This window comes from Salmo trutta, chromosome 3, assembly GCF_901001165.1.
Source record: "Salmo trutta chromosome 3, fSalTru1.1, whole genome shotgun sequence".
NCBI lineage: Eukaryota > Metazoa > Chordata > Actinopteri > Salmoniformes > Salmonidae > Salmo > Salmo trutta.
Window position 1 is genome coordinate 46,004,739 of NC_042959.1, and position 17,775 is coordinate 46,022,513.

The 17,775-nt window shown below is 41.3% G+C and overlaps 1 protein-coding gene across 1 annotated transcript in view; it reads left to right on the forward strand.

Moving 5' to 3' along the window:
* Positions 1-3,618: 3,618 nt before the first annotated feature.
* Positions 3,619-17,775, forward strand: part of LOC115176169 (myelin basic protein) — a 50,168-nt gene continuing 36,011 nt past the window's right edge. Inside the window, exons 1-2 of the mRNA XM_029736017.1 lie at positions 3,619-3,796; positions 14,873-14,931. Of these exons, the coding sequence (XP_029591877.1) occupies positions 14,887-14,931 (45 nt within the window). The 5' untranslated portion in view covers positions 3,619-3,796; positions 14,873-14,886. The remainder of the gene's footprint in view (positions 3,797-14,872; positions 14,932-17,775) is intronic.

Here is a 17,775-nt window from a genome sequence, read left to right on the forward strand (position 1 = left end):
AAACTTCCTTTTAATATGTTTTTGGGACTATTGTTTTTTTGTTTACCTTTATTTAACTAGGCAAGTCAGTTAAGAACAAATACTTATTTACAATGACAGCCTACCCCAGCCAAACACTAACAAAGCTGGGCCGGCCAATTGTGCGCCACCCTATGGGACTCCCAACCACGGCCGGTTGTGATACAGCCTGGAATCGAACCAGGGTCTGTAGTGACGCCTCTAGCACTGAGATGCAATGCCTTAGACGGCTGTGCCACTTGGGAGCCACTCGTTGTATGGGCAGTGAGACCAAAAATAATTTTTCATCAAATTGTTTTATATATATTTTTTATACTGCAAGGGGTCATAAAATTCTAAATCCAATAGCTAAATGATCCTTGGTATGACCTTCTTAAAACAATTCCATATAGCTTAGTAGAAACCCCCACCCCACTTTTTAAACGTCATGGAATAAGTTACCGGTAATTTACCAACGTTACCAGAATCTTCAGTAGCTTTGGTATTTAACAGAAAATCTATTACATTTATTGTAACGTTGTTAATTTATACTTGAATAACAAAAAAATATATTCAAATATAGTATTAATTTGTTCTGTGTCCATATTGTCATTTTTTTACATTTTACATTTTAGTCATTTAGCAGACGCTCTTATCCAGAGCGACTTACAGTAGTGAATGCATACATTTCATACAATTATTATTTTTTCTGTGCTGGCCCCCCGTGGGAATCGAACCCACAACCCTGGCGTTGCAAACACCATGCTCTACCAACTGAGCTACAGGGAAGGGAAGGCCCATTGTCCATGGGTTTCTAGTAGATAGGCCATATGGTTAAAGAGAAAACAGCCTAATTAATGAAGAAAGACACATTTTCAATTAACTCTTACAACTCTCTACTGCCACCAGTTTGACGCCAAGACATTGACAACAAATACATGGAAATTGCCTATGTCAACAATATGTAAAAGGACCCATGAGCACCAACATGTGAAGTTCATAGGAGCATGTGAAACTGGGTGTCAAATGAAAGCGAAGAGTCTATATTTTTGAGAAATTAAGTCATATACAGTACCAGTCAAAAGTTTGGACACGCCTACTCATTCAAGGGTTTTTCTTTATTTTACATTGTAGAATAGTAGTAAAGACATCAAAACTATGAAATAACACATATGGAATTGTGTAGTAACCAAACAAAAGTGTAAAGCAAATCAAAATATAATTTATATTTGAGATTCTTCAAAGTAGCCACCCTTTGCCTTGATGACAGTTTTGCACACTCTTGGCATTCTCTCAACCAGCTTCACCTGGAATGCTTTTCCAACAGTCTTGAAGGAGTTCCCACAAATGCTGAGCACTTGTTGGCTGCTTTTCCTTCACTCTGCGGTCCAATTCATCCCAAACCATCTCAATTTGGTTGAGATCGGGTGATTGTGGAGGCCAGGCCATCTGATGCAGTACTCCATCACTCTCCTTCTTAAATAGCCCTTACACAGCCTGGAGGTGTCATTGTCCTGTTGAAAAACAAATGATAGTCCCTCTAAGCGCACACCAGATGGGATGGCGTCTCGCTGCAGAATGCTGTGGTAGCCATGCTGGTTAAGTGTGCCTTAAATTCTAAATAAATCACCAACAGTGTCACCAGCAAAGCACCCCCACGCTTCATGGTGGGAATCACACATGCAAAGATCATCCGTTCATCTACTCTGCGTCTCACAAAGACACGGCGGTTGGAACCCAAAATCTCACATTTGGACTCATCAGACCAAAGGACAGATTCCCACCGGTCTAATGTCCATTGCTCATGTTTCTTGGCCCAAGCAAGTCTCTTCTTCTTATCGGTCCTTTAGTAGTGGTTTATTTGCAGCAATTTGACCATGAAGGCCTAATTCACAGTCTCCTCTGAAAAGTTAATGTTGAGATGTGTCTGTTAGTTGAACTCTGAAGCATTTATTTGGGCTGCAATTTCTGAGGCTGGTAACTCTAAAGAACTTATCCTCTGCAGCACAGGTAACTCCGGGTCTTCCTTTCCTGTGGTGGTTCTCATGAGAGCCAGTTTCATCATAGCGCTTGATGATTTTTGCGACTGCACTTGAAGAAACTTTCAATGTTCTTGACATTTTCCGTATTGACTGACCTTCATGTCTTATTAAAGTAATGATGGACTGTCGTTTCTCTTTACGTATTTGAAGCTATTCTTATCATAATATGGACTTGGTCTTTTTCCAAATAGGGCCATCTTCTGTATACCACCCTTACCTTATCACAACACAACTGATTGGCTCAAACGCAATAAGAAGGAAAAAAGTTCAATTGTGTTGGTTGTCTGTAGCTTATGCCTGCCCATACCATAACCCCACTGCCACCATGGGACAGTCTGTTCACAACGTTGACATCAGCAAACCGCTCGCCCACACAATGTCATACACGTGATCTGTGGTTGTGAGGCAGGATGGACGTACTGCCAAATTCTCTAAAACGACGTTGGAGGTGGCTTATGGCAGAGTAATGTACATCCAATTCTCTGGCAACAGCTCTGGCGGACATTCCTGCACTCAGCATGCCAATTGAATGCCCCCTCAGAACTTGAGACATCTGTGGCATTGTGCTGTGTGATAAAACTGCACATTTTAGAGTGGTCCTTTACTGTCCCCAGCACAAGGTGCACCTGTGTAAGGATCATGCTGTTTAATCAGCTTCTTGATATGCCACACCTGTCAGGTGGATTGTCTTGGCAAAGGAAACATTTTCACTAACATGGATGTAAACAAATGTGTGCACAAAATTTGAGAGAAAAAAGCTTTTAGTGCCTATTGAACATTTCTGGGGTCTTTTATTTCAGCTCATGAAACATGGGAGGAACACTTTACATGTTGCATTCTTATTTTTGTTCAGTGTACATAATATTGTAGCAAACTTTAGGGCAGGGAAGTGAACCTGAGTTGCTATCATTACAGGCAAACACCCTACTCATCCTTCAATATAGTTGTAATGGTTTCTAACAAATTATTACTTGCCTCAGATTGCAGGATTGCTAAACCCCTCCAAACAGGAAGGCGCGGTCCCCTCACACGTAAAGGCCTCACGACCGTCATCTTGCTTCTGACACCAGTGTAGCGAACGGCGGGGCAGGGAAGCGAACACAGGTGGTTGGTGTAAAAGGCAAACAGCCTACACATCGTACCAATAGGATTAATTCACTTGTAGAGAATTGTAACGTGGCTCAAATAGCGTGGATCAGCACAATATTTTAATTCCTGTGCAATTAATACTGTGTAATTAGTGGCCCTAACTGATTTGAATAAGAAACAGAATTCACCATGTCCAATTCCATTTAATTCAAAGCCTGTGTATGAATCTTATCCTATCTGCAGTAATAACATGCTTACCCTTCTAAAGAAATAGAGTACATTGCCGCAGCTTATGTGTTGCCCAATGTACCTTGTCTTACAACAAAATATATTTTCTTCACAAACTCACAAGGGCAGCAACCACTCTGTCACATACTTCGAACGAACGTGTCTCAGATGTTACAATAACGAGTGCGTGCGTGTACGGGCATGCTCGGGTCTTTTGCCCACATTTCTTTGCGTTGTATCAACATTCCGCCCCACCCCGAAGAAACAACCATCACTGTACGTAAAACAGGAAGCAACGAGCCATACATGTTCACGAAGACAGTGAAAACAACGCCAAACCGTGGAAGAAAAAAACGTTCTTGTCCACGAGAAGAGAAACTTCACATCAACATCACAGCCTCTTATTGTGGATGCATTTGATTCAATCTAAACGGAGAAGGGTATGTAAAAGACAGTCGAAAACGAACCGCAAATGATAGTAAATTGTGGTTGTAGCAGCGCCCGTCCATGTGACCGATACCTTGCAATTCTGTTGACAGCTGTTTTGTTGCGCTGCATCAACCGATTTAGTAAACATGTACGTTGTCTTTGGCCTATAAGAGCTTGTTAAGTTTCGACCTGCGTAAGAATGTCGAGGAATGTCGTGTTGTTCACTAATTCAGTTGAATGTTTGACAAAGCGACACATCGTGCCTATTGTCAATACGAATATTTCTATAGCCTCACTTAGGCCTACAGAACAAAATGGGCTAGACTGTCACTCGAATGTCACGTTTTCCTCCAAGCAGTGCTCACACCAACTCTCAGTGAATGTTATGCTAGGACTAGGCACCTTGGCCAGAACTATCACATATCGGAGTGGATGGAGAGAGCAGCCCACTCTGCGGAAAACAATAACATTAAAAACCGAGTTATAAACGGGTCGCTGAGGAAGATGTAAACAATACTAACACTATATAACCAACCTGTAGTCCACAATGAGATGCACTGTCTGGACCTGCTGTTTTATAATCTAAAGCCTATTTTATTCTAGTTGGTGAGAGCTGGCGTTATCTACAGTGTTAATGGATGGACTTTGTTTTCAGAATGCATTTCACACTACAAGACATCCGTTACATAATTAGTGAGCTTGCACACAGAGAGGGAACCAAACAAACATCAAGGCATAGACATACTCCCTTTTACTGATTTGAAATGATTTGTTTACATGGAGGTTAGTCACCTAACCAGGCTAATGTGGATCAGAAGAAAACATTTGACCCCAAAGCCATCCTTTCTTGATGTGCTGCGTTCTATAAATAAAAACACTTGCACACAATTGGGCTCAAACTGGACACAGATGGGCGCACAGTGCACTTTTGGGACTATTTTCAAAATATTTCAAATACTATTTGGTCTAAACTGACAGACTTATGTCATCGACATGTATCCTCTTCTATGTGCTGTTTTCAAAGAAGGCATCTGGTAGTAGCAAATTAACAAAACACAAACCCCCAACTTAATCGAAAAAAAGGAATCTGTAAGATCAATGTATTATGCTCAATGTACATCTCTTGTGGTGGAGAAGTGAGACCATTCTGCTTAAGTGGAACTTTGCACTCTCTGTTGTAGTTTTGAACAGAATCGACAGGAATGTGATAGTTCTAGATTTTCTACTGAATTACAAGGTTATTGGAAGAGATTCCATAATGTATTACAGAGGTTTTAGCTCAGTCAGACACAAATTCTCAGCTGTTTGTTTAACAGTCGCATGTCTTGGTGCTTTAACGTTCCTTAATTTGCCTTTCACAAAGCACTCCTTCTTGCACCTGACACAGTGTGTGAACATGGTTTTGAGTGTGTCTATTGGCAATCAATCAAATGTATTTATAAAGCCCTTATATTGGCTATAACCCTCAGCTTGTGCTGATATAAGTTGGGATGTTTTGTGACTATTCATAGTATTTTGGTCATTGCTGCTGTAGAGACCCAGGGGAATATCTGTGATACACAGGAAACCAGCTCAACAGTAAAGTCTTCTAGTTCTTTCCACAAGCTGTTCCATATTAGACATGCATATATTTGCGTATGAAGTAGCTTACAGATGCAATATAAGACTTGAAATGTGTGTTAATGCATGTGTGTGTATGTTGTCCTGTGTGGGAAAGAACACTGAAGTGTATTTGTGTGTGTGTGTGTTAGAGAGACTCCTGTTTGCATGTCTAATGTGTATGCGTGTACGTGTCTGCATGTGCATGCCTGTGCAAGTAGATCAATCACCAAGGTAACTTCCATCCTCCCACTCTCACCAACTTCCTCCCTTCTGTCTATCTCACTTCCTCTCCTGTCTGCGCCAGTTGGTGTTGCTTTCGGGCAGGTTGAGTCATGTCACCTTGAGCTTCGTCATGTGACGCAAGAGAGTTTTCTAAAGGCGTGGTGCAACCAGACTGCATGGTGCAACCCGACTGTTTGTGCCCACAGAAAGCCACGAGGATGACGGCGTGGTTGTCTGACGTGTTGAGTTCACCCGGCGTGGTAGGCCTGTGCGTAGCGTTGACAACATGCACTAGAAGCGGGGATGGCAGGGATCGTTTTCATTCCACCCATGCCAAGATTAGAATTCACAGCTTTTAGTGGTGAACCCAAGGTAGTTGTGGGTTGTGTAAGCTGTGGCAGACAGTTTCAACATACGCTGCTCTCAGCGAACACAATAGATGCATATCACGGGATTTAGGCATGTCTATAAATAAGAAAATAAACACAAACGTCGACACCGGCTTTTAGGGCTGAGATTTATATTGCTGCACTCTTATTTATTCTGATGAGAAGACTACTGATACACCACTTGATACAATCTCTCTCTTCAAAAGCATCAGGGTGGTTTTTGATCTCCGATTAGTTCTGGAGGATTCTACGGAACATAACCCAAGGATACTGCTAACCCCAAACACATTTCTCTGCTGTGAAGGTCCTCCAGAAATCACATTTTATAGTCTTCAGTGTTTGGTTCTTCTGCCCAGGGTCTGGGAGAGACTGTGTGGCAGTATGAGAGCTAAGTGATGGACATGCTGCTGCCTGGAACTGGAAATATCACAGGTCATATGGAGTATCAAGACAAGATGTTATGGAGCTGAGAACAACTGCCCAAACTTCCTGCTGTAAAAGACACAGCTGACCGCATCAATGATTCAGTGCTGACTGAATGGGCCTAAAGCAAAGCTTGGTTCTGCCACTAATGATGGGCTTGCTGTGTAGAACAAGACAGTGATGTTGCAATGGGGTCTATACTGGCATTTCTGCTAATTTTGGACTGTGGTGTGACCATGGTATTTAAGGTCATCCTTTCTGTGAACTTCTAAAATGACAAAAACGTCTTGAAGCCCAGTGAACAGGGGAGTAGGACAGTGCCTTGCCCACAAATATTACATTCGAACACACACAGGCATTCAAACACTCACAAATCTCTCTTCCCAGAGCTTGAGGGAGCAATGAGTAGAGGGCAAAGGAAGGATGGAGAGATATTTAAACAATAGCCTTTCTTTTCTCAGAGATTGAGATGAGTATACAGTCGTGGCCAAAAGTTTTGAGAATCACACAAATATTAATTTTCACAAAGTCTGCTGCCTCAGTTTGTATGATGGCAAGTTGCATATACTCCAGAATGTTATGAAGAGTGATCAGATGAATTGCAAAGTCCCTCTTTGCCATGCAAATGAAGTGAATCCCCCCAAAAACATTTCCACTGAATTTCAGCTCTGCCACAAAATGACCAGCTGACATCATGTCAGTGATTCTCTCGTTAACACAGGTGTGAGTGTTGATGAGGACAAGGCTGGAGATCACTCTGTCATGCTGATTGAGTTCGAATAACAGACTGGTAGCTTCAAAAGGAGGGTGGTGCTTGGAATCATTGTTCTTCCTCTGTCATCTGTGGTTACCTGCAAGGAAACACATGCCGTCATCATTGTTTTGCACAAAAGGGCTTCACAGGCAAGGATATTGCTGCCAGTAAGATTGCACCTAAATCAACCATTTATCAGATCATCAAGAACTTCAAGGAGAGCGGTTCAATTGTTGTGAAGAAGGCTTCAAGGCGCCCAAGAAAGCCCAGCAAGCGCCAGGACTGTCTCCTAAAGTTGATTCAGCTACGGGATCGGGGCACCACCAGTACAGAGCTTGCTCAGGAATGGCAGCAGGCAGGTGTGAGTGCATCTGCATGCACAGTGAGGCGAAGACTTTTGGAGGATGGCCTGGTGTCGAGAAGGGCAGCAAAGAAGCCACTTCTCTCCAGGAAAAACATCAGGGACAGACTGATATTCTGCAAAAGGTACAGGGATTGAACTGCTGGGATAAAGTCATTTTCTCTGATGAATCCCCTTTCCGATTGTTTGGGGCATCCAGAAAAAAGCTTGTCCGGAGAAGACAAGGTGCCATCCGTCCTGTGTCATGCCAACAGTAAAGCATCCTGACACCATTCATGTGTGGGGTTGCTTCTCAGCCAAGGGAGTGGGCTCATTCACAATTTTGCCTAAGAACACAGCCATGAATAAAGAATGGTACCAACACATCCTCCAAGAGCAACTTCTCCCAACCATCCAGGAACAGTTTGGTGATGAACAATGCTATTTCCAGCATGATGGAGCACCTTGCCATAAGGCAAAAGTGATAACTAAGTGGCTCGGGGAACAAAACATCGATATTTTGGGTCCATGGCCAGCAAACTCCCCAGACCTTAATCCCATTGAGAACTTGTGGTCAATCCTCAAGAGGCGGGTGGACAAACAAAAACCCACAAATTCTGACAAACTCCAAGCATTGATTATGCAAGAATGGGCTGCCATCAGTCAGGATGTGGCCCAGAAGTTAGACAGCATGCCAGAGCGGATTGCAGAGGTCTTGAAAAAGAAGGGTCAGCACTGCAGATATTGACTCTTTGTATCAACTTCATGTAATTGTCAATAAAAGCCTTTTGACACTTATGAAATGGTTGTAATTCTACTTCAGTATTCCATAGTAACATCTGACAAAAATATCTAAAGACACTGAAGCAGAAAACTTTGTGAAAATTCATATTTGTGTCATTCTCAAAACTTTTGGCCACGACTGCAGAGGGAAAAGGAAGAAGTGAAAGAGGAGAACATAAAGAGATAGGGATAGAGAAACATGAGCATCTCTTCCTAGTAAAGTTTTCTTCCATCCAACTCTGTGTCCACGTTCATGTTCACTAGACACTAAATGCAATAAAAATGTACTGAAACAAGGAAGGGATAACATGGACTTGTCCAATAAGAAACATTGTTTTCTGTTGCAAAAGAAATTCCGTTGTGTGCCCTCATGAACACGACCCTGATTGCTGTACACCAGATGCTCTCTCCAAGGACAGATGTTGACCTCTGACCCTGGCTCTAGTGTCACTACCAGGGACTTAGTATCACTGAGTATCTCCAAGTGGGTTACATAAGCCCTTGGGCAACCAAGGGCACCTGGAGAGTTAAATGAAGCACTTGTCCACCATCCACAAGGACGACTGGATATTAGCTCATTTTCCATGGAAGAGCCACACACATACACACCAGCCCCACACGTTCCTGGCACCTATGAATCCATTATCTGATACAATGACAGGAAGTCTGTGTGTGTGAGAGGGAGAGACCGAGATGATGAGGGAGTGTATTGGCCTGCATTCAGCACCATGGAGAGGGCAGTGTTTCTCACCCCTACTAAGGCCACACACAGCTGGGAGATGCTACTGGCATGCTAAACCTTCTGGGAGTTTATCATTGTGGCTAGTTAACACTGATGATATGAGGATTTAGAGGGAGCGAGTCATGGGACCGATATACCCTGATATCTTAGTCCCATGGAAAAACTGCTCAGCAGCACTGTGAATTGTTTGCTTGTCTTTCCCAATCTCCGGAGCTAACTCCAAATAGAGTGTCTCCTTCACTCAGTGTGCTCGCTGACCTTGTGTTTGGTACAGTGGCCAGAATAACGTGCGAAAGAGGAGGATTCCCATGCAGGCTAAACGGAAACTCAAATGTTTAGAACAACGTTTAGGTTTGTTGTTCTCTGAGCCTGTAAAGTGTATGATGATGTGAACAAGAATATGTGTTTGTTCTGTCAAACTTGAGAAGTGTATCGCATTGTGTCTTCGTTTTATTGTGCCTGCTGTTTGCATTACAGGGTAATCCATAGTTCCTTCTGTCAGCAATCATAAATAGCTGTTTATCCCTAAAGGGCAATTTATGTTGCAGGAAAGTAATATCCGTTTCAGTCTCGCAGGTTGGGAAGCAGAAGAAATGAATACTTATTTATCCGTTTCTCACTGTAGAGAAGGAAGATTGCTTTTTCTGTTGATACTTAAAACCATCACTCTCACATGGAGATATGGAGGTATGGCTCATGAATTGAGCTGCGATGCCTTTATCTCCAAGTTGGTACATGTTAAATGATGGGCTCTCCTCTCTTACACCATGGGTGAGCAGTCACTTACATCCTCCCTGGATAGAGCATGAACATTCATTTTAAACAAACTCCCAGTTTCTTATGGGACTAGTATTAAATAAAGAAAACATTAACTACTAGCTATAAAACAAACAACCAGCTGACAGTAGATGGGCAACCAAGTCAGAAGGCAGTATGTTGATATGAGGTATTTTGCAATGAATTAAGCCTCTCAGCCAGACCAAATCAAAATTTTGTTTGATTTTCACAGTATTTGAGTCTCATGGTCCAAGGTAACGGACAGCAGCAGAGCAATCGCACACGCAGAACTTAGTCAGAGGGAATATAGATAATTGCCCATATGCATTGATGGCTCTGAGTGCTGCAGTGCTGTGAGTGTTGGCCTATATGTGAGGAAGGTTGTCCTATAATTAGCATGCCTCCCTGGTGCTGTATCTCCCATACAACCTTCAAATAGAATAGGCAAAGTTCATATCCCCAGAGGGGTATGTGTGTGTGTGAGAGTAAGACCTATATGGTTCTCCCTTATCATTCTCGTCCACTGTGTCTCTCTGTATGTTCTCTTCCCCTGCCTGTAGTCTACCCCCCCAATTGATTTGCAAAGTGTTTGTCATAGAATCTTATAGAGGCCTATGTGCAAAAAGGCAAGGACCGGAGCTTCTTTTTGTTGGATTGGAGGCTGCTGTGTAGAAGTTTAATTACAGCATGGATTTTTCTTTGTGTTCTGCAACGCACATGTTTTGCAAGTCCTCGCAGGCTCCAGCTGTGGTTGCGTAATATTTTTGTGAGGGGGAAATCTCATCTGTATCCTCTCGCCACTCTTTCTCTGGGTGTTATTTTGGTTTCCCAGAATCTTGCGGATAATGCGTTCAGAGTTTCTCACACTCACAACCTTGGGAAGAATGTTAACACGTTGTCAGTGTGCTTACTGGAAAAGTGGTCTTGTTCACAGGCAAAGCCGTGGACACATTTCATCTTTCTAGTCTGGAGAAGGATGGCAAAGCATATTGAAGGGTCGGTGTCTTACTTTGGTTTGCTAGTCTTTTGTCAATTCGTTTTCTGCGTTGCATTTTCATCTAGCCAGGTTGTTTTGTCTTTCTTGGATATAGCTACTGAACTACTTAACCATGCTTACATGTTTGAGCCCTCTCACACCAGAGAGTGTTGCTTTAAGAAAGGATTAGAACTTGTTTCAGGACCTTGCTCCATAAGAGAGCTGAGCTAGCCAAAGCTTAGGCTATATGGCAGTTGTACAAAGTATGTCATTTTCTGTTAGTAACAGTAGATTAATTCCGAATCCAACGTGTATCCCGTTTTGTAGTAAGCCGAGGTCGTGGCTGTGCGTGACTACCGAGGTTCTTAGGAATCAGAAAATACAAAGCTCATGTGTTTGGGAGCCTACTATAAATGAGCCTACTTGCCTACTATTGTGATGATGTATTTTTCACCCTTTTAAAGGGACAGGGGAACCATCACCAGGCTACTCTGATCTGCTAAGACCTCTTTTTGTTTTGAAGGGAAAAGTTGAATTCACAGACAAACTCGCATACACTCCTCTCTTTGCTTTCAGCAGTCTTCCGAAAAGGCCCGTAGCAACAAAGCTGGAGCTTTTGGCTCTGGATCTGAAAGACATATTTAATTTGAATGCCTATCAAGATGCTGCTTTGTAATCTACTGTTTATAATCTTAAGCCATATGCAGTAGTATACTGTATGAGACGTCAAGGGCTACATTTGGCAGCTACAAAAATGCACTAATCTGCTTTATACTGTACATGCTGTAGGTAATACTCACTATATTGCAGAGGTAATCATCCTGAGACTACATGCTGTAGGTAATACTCACTATATTGCAGAGGTAATCATCTTGTAACTTTCTTTCATGATGTCCATGAGAAAAGGTTGTTCCCGCACCTTACTTTAAACTCACATTTACAATCATATCCGCTACACGGTAATCGTAACCGAAAAGTTATTAGATTGTTGCCGCTGCACTATTGTGAATATTAAAGGGGGCAATCTGCAGTTCAAATAATTATAAGGCTTCTCTCCACCACTGTTTTGGGAAAAAAGCTGAGGGATGGTGCTGGAGAAAAGTAACCACTGAAATGCATAGACCGAGCTCTGGATTCAAGGACCAACCATCCATTTAATAAAAAATATTCTTGTTTTGAGGCCATACAGGGTTTGTTTACGTTTACAAACATTGGAGTAAAACAAGCTTATATTTTGCGTTCTGATGGGGTATGACAGTTGAACTAAGCTCATGAGGTATTTTTAAGTTATTTTCTTCAATAATCAATGAGTGTACTATATATATAATTAATTTAAAAGTCCCAAAATGGATGTAGCAATCACAGATTGCCCCTTAGGTAGGCCTATTTCTAGTGCAGATCCATGCATTTATGTAGAGGTAAAATAAAGCCTGTTTCCCCCCCTACTGTGAATGCTAAAGCTCCCTATTACAACATGATATCAGGACCCATTTGAAGCCTTGTGTCAGAAAACATAACCATCTCACCTCTCGTACTGTTTAGGCTACTGTCACACCTACTTGGGGCAGAGTTCAGTCCCAACAAAAGACAATGTAACAAAAAGGCGTCATAGCTGCCAGCACACAGGATCACATCTCGGATTCACTCAATGCCATTAAAAGTAAATGAAGTGTTTCAGCACGCTCATTATTTCATTGTCCAAAAGTATCCTTCAGTTGTTAGGATCAACAGTGCGTAGTGCTGTGCCAACCCCCTTGGGTACAGGCCCTGAGATTTGTGATATATTCAAACGCTATATCAAGCATATTGTGGGCACCACGCTCAGTGCTTTTTTTTAATCATGATCTCACTCTGAGACACTGGAAGTGTATTTTCTGAATTCGAAATGTACGGTAAACAGCGCTCCGCTGCTGCCAGAACAATGAGAAGTTTCATCAGCCGCACAGTCCATGGCTTTGTCTCTATTTCCAGACTGTTCTGCTCAATGTTTCATGTGGTAATATTTGCTTTGTGCATGAGGGAGGATGTGTGCTTTATGATATTGACCTTTTGTTAAGGTAAAGATGAGATTGGGACATTGATGCAGGATTTATTCTTCATTACCTTGTCAATTGGATCGATGTTATTACAGGACACAGCCAATTGATTTAATTCTTCATTATTTTCTGGCCTCTGGACTAAAACCTAATTTTGACAAGATAAAGCGTGCCTATTTCTATAATGAATATGAACTGGGTGGGTTGATGTTATTAAATATAAAAGCACTAAACCTCTCTAAAAGCTTCATTTCTACAAAAGTTTTACTTGAACCCAAAATGGTTCTCAAGTAGATTACTAAGAAAAGCTCATCCATTGTTTAAAAATTGCCTTTTTGCTTTTGTGCAGATTGCCATGCCTAATTTTCGATTTAATTAATGAAGTGAAACTTTGAACAAAGTATTTCTTTTTCAAACAAGTATTGCAGAGTTGGTTACAATTTCATCCCCCAGAAAAGCGAGAACAAATATTACAACAAATGGTTATGGTTGAACTCAAATGTGCTAGTTGACAAAAGACCTGTATTTATGGAAAAGATGTTTGAAAATGCTATTTTGTTTTTAAATTATATTGTAAGTTGGAATGGTTGAGTTATCGGAATTGTATAGGAAGGTCTGCTCAATCCAAGATTACAACCAACTGATTTAAAGCATTACCCCAAAAATTGAGGAGGCAGCGGGAGGAGGTAGGGAACTGGTCTGTCTGCCTAATATAAAGGATCAAAACTGGCGGAGGAACAAAAATAGGATTTTTATTTTATTAATTTTACCTTTTTATTTAACTAGGCAAGTCAGTTAAGAACAAATTCTTATTTTCAATGACGGCCTAGGAACAGTGGGTTAACTGCCTTGTTCAGAGGCTGAACGACAGATTTTTACCTTGTCAGCTCGGGGATTCGATCTAACCACTAGGCTACTAGGCTACCTGCCGCCCCCCTGCCTCCCCACAGGAAAGCATACCAGTTTCATTTGAGGACCAGGATGTTGACAGCTGTGCCATACAGATTGCAAAATAGCTGGGAAGTGATTGTTGATGTACTAATTCCATGGCACAGGGTGTATGAGTGGATATATAAAACAACGCAAGATTCAAGACTTTGTGCCTTTCAGCTAAAATGATTGTACAGAATTATTGCCACCAACAAAATGATGAATATGTGGGGCATACAATCATCACAACTCTGTAGATTTTGTTGTGAGGATACAGAATCAATAGACCATTTGTTCTGGTATTGCCCTCAGGTAGCTTGTTTCTGGTCTCAGGTTCAGGAATGGCTGAAAATGTATAACAATCTAAAATTGACCCTAGAAGTAGCATTGTTTGGACATCTGGAGAGACTTGGTCAGTCAGTTTCTAATATACTAATACTCTTATTAGTGAAAGTATTTATCTTCAAGTCGCAATCTGTGGATTCTATTTGATTAGATGAAAATTGTATGTTAAACATCACAGCATAGTTGAAAGATATATGGCACGTAGAAATACAAAGAGGGTGGCAGCACAGATAGGTGGGATAGCCTGAAGGGAACTGAGGGTTGGGATGTGGAACTGGAGACAAGTGGGAGTGGAGTTGCTGGGCCGGGATAGAATGATGGTCAAAAATAGAAGTCTAAAATAAAGTTTTTGAGTTAAAAAAAAAAAAAGTAATACGTTTTGAATGACACTATGCCTGTTTGCCTGAGGCTGCGCAGGTGCTTGTACATATGCATATACACAAACTTGCATTCAAACGCACACATGTGCACACACATACACACATGTAAATAGTGCCACACATACACTGAAACGTATACAGTTTGCCTTGCTGCTGTTTTTTGTTTTTGCATTGTTATCTGTTTTTGTTTTTCTCTTTTTCCTCTTCATTTTGTTGGCGCGTTGGGGGATGGTGGCATGGGGTGGGGAATGGAGGGAGAGTGATTTATGAAGTAGTGTTTCTCTTTTTTAATGTCAGCTCTGCTGCCACTGAAACCGACAGTCTCAGATTTTAAAGGAGTGTTGTATTTCCAGATGGGTCTGATACCATTCTTCTATTTTCTTCACAGTCTCTGTTGACAACATGGGACAGCATCTAGGAAAACGCGAGCTACAGCCGCAGAGCAAGGTAAGCATCTCAGTTGGAAGTGTATGTATGCATGATTTTGTGCAAGTATACAGGACATTAGTGCTCAGCGATTAACCGAAATGTTGGTTTATTTTCGTTTAAAAAAAACAAGTCAATGACCAACATCAGTTAAATTATTTGAATTACACTTAGTAAAATGTTTTTCTGTGCACTCAACGAGCCATTTGTGCCGTTTCTCTAGAGAGATTACTCTCTGGGACTTGTTGTCCAACTCATCTAAGTTAAGTGAAGTAAGTGGTAATTAACTACAATGACCAGAATACATTACGCCTATAGCTACCTGTTTTCATTGGTTCAAGCCTGCCTGTAGGGCTGGCAGACTGACGCTGAGGGGAAGAGCGATTGAGAGACACAAGAGGGATAGAGAGCAGTTGCTTAGGTATCTCTACCTGACAATCTATCTAATAGAGTGATAGGAGTTATTTAGCAGTCTTAAAATCTACTTTGAAGAAATGCTGAAATAGTGATTTTGTCAGCCTGCTAGCCTGAAGGATGACTCTTTGGGAAACAGAGGTAGATGGCTGGCTGGCTGCTACTGCCTGAGCAGAGATTAGATAATGACTTGAAATAAAATAATAAGTCATCAAATATATATATTTTTTGTACATAACTGTACATAACTGAAATATTTTATTAAAGTAATATGAATGAAGGATGGTTTATTAATAAGTGATGTGCCGATATGGGCAGTCATTGGAGTTGTATTAATGAAATAATATCATACTAAAAACAAATGTGTAATATAAACAACCACAATATTCAATTTAAGTAAAGTCATGTGAATAAATGATGGTTAGAGCCTAATAAGTGATAGTAATGGGCAGTCACTACCATCAATTATATTATTCTGTGTTGTTGCAGCAGTGAACCCACATAATGCATTTGTTAAAAAAATCTAAACCGATATTGAAAATGTCAAAAAGCACTAATCGCTCAGCACTACAGGACATACACAGTATACACTTTTAGTGCACATACAGTTGAAGTCGGAAGTTTACATACACTTAGGTTGGAGTCATTAAAACTCGTTTTTCAACCACTCCACACATTTCTTGTTAACAAACTATAGTTTTTGCAAGTCTGTTAGGATATCTACTTTGTGCATGACACAAGTCATTTTTCCAACAATTGTTTACAGACAGATTGGTTCACTTATAATTAATTCACTGTATCACAATTCCAGTGGGTCAGAAGTTTACATTCACCAAGTTGACTCTGCCTTTAAACAGCTTGGAAAATTCCAGAAAATGATGTCATGGCTTTAGAAGCTTCTGATAGGCTAATTGACATCATTTGAGTCAATTGGAGGTGTACCTGTGGATGTATTTTTCAAGGCCTACCTTCAAACTCAGTGCCTCTTTGCTTGACATCATGGGAAAATCAAAAGAAATCAGCCAAGACCTCCACAAGTCTGGTTCAATCCTTGGGAGCAATTTCCATACGCCTGAAGGTACCACGTCCATCTGTACAAAGAATAGTACGCAAGTATAAACACCATGGGACCACGCAGCCGTCATACCGCTGAGGAAGGAGACCCGTTCTGTCTCCTAGAGATGAACGTACTTTGGTGCGAAAAGTGCAAATCAATCCCAGAACAACAGTAAAGAACTTTGTGAAGATGCTGGAGGAAACGGGTACAAAGTATCTATATCCACAGTAAAACGAGCCCTATATCGACATAACCTGAAAGGCCGCTCAGCAAGGAAGAAGCCACTGCTCTAAAACCGCCATAAAAAAGCCAGACTGGTTTGCAACTGCACATGGGGACAAAGATCGTACTGTTTAGAGAAATGTCCTCTGTTCTGTTGATACAAAAATAGAACTGCTTGGCCATAATGACCATCGTTATGTTTGGAGGAAAAAGGGGGATGCTTGCAAGCCGAAGAACACCATCCCAACCGTGAAGCACGGGGGTGGCAGCATCATGTTATGGGGGTGCTTTGCTGCAGGAGGGACTGGTGCACTTCACAAAATAGATGACGTCATGAGGAGGAAAATTACGTGGATATATTGAAGCAACATCTCAAGACATCAGTCAGGAAGTTAAAGCTTGGTCGCAAATGGGTCTTCCAAATAGACAATGACCCCAAGCATACTTCCAAAGTTGTGGCAAAATGACTTAAGGACAACAAAGTCAAGGTGTTGGAGTGGCCATCACAAAGCCCTGACCTCAATCCCATAGGAAATGTGTGGGCAGAACTGAAAAAGCATGTGTGAGCAAGGAGGCCTACAAACCTGACTCAGTTACACCAGCTCTGTCTGGAGGAATGGGCCAAAATTGACCCAACTTATTGTGGGAAGCTTGTGGAAGGCTACCTGAAACGTTTGACCCAAGTTAAACAATTTAAAGGCAATGCTACCAAATACTAATTGAGTGTATGTAAACCTCTGACCCACTGGGAATGTGATGAAAGAAATACAAGCCAAAATAATTATTTATCTCTACTAATATTCTGACATTTCACATTCTTAAAATAAAGTGGTGATCCTAACTGACCAAAGACAGGGAATTGTTACTAGGATTACATGTCAGGAATTGTGAAAAACTGAGTTTAAATGTATTTGGCTAAGGTGAATGTAAACTTCCGACTTCAACTGTGGTTGTGCATTGTGTGTAAGAAGTTTGATCCTTTTGTTTTTATGGGAATAATACTGACAGTGGTGAAGTTCAATGTGATTGTAGACTGTAGAGCCTCTTATATCATTCACAGCTTAAGCCTTTATCAGGGAAGTGAGGCAAAACTCTGGACCCTGCTGTAGTTTATTCATGCAGTCCTCCGTCAGAACAATGGAGTTATGTCCATAAAGAAGCTCTCAATCAAA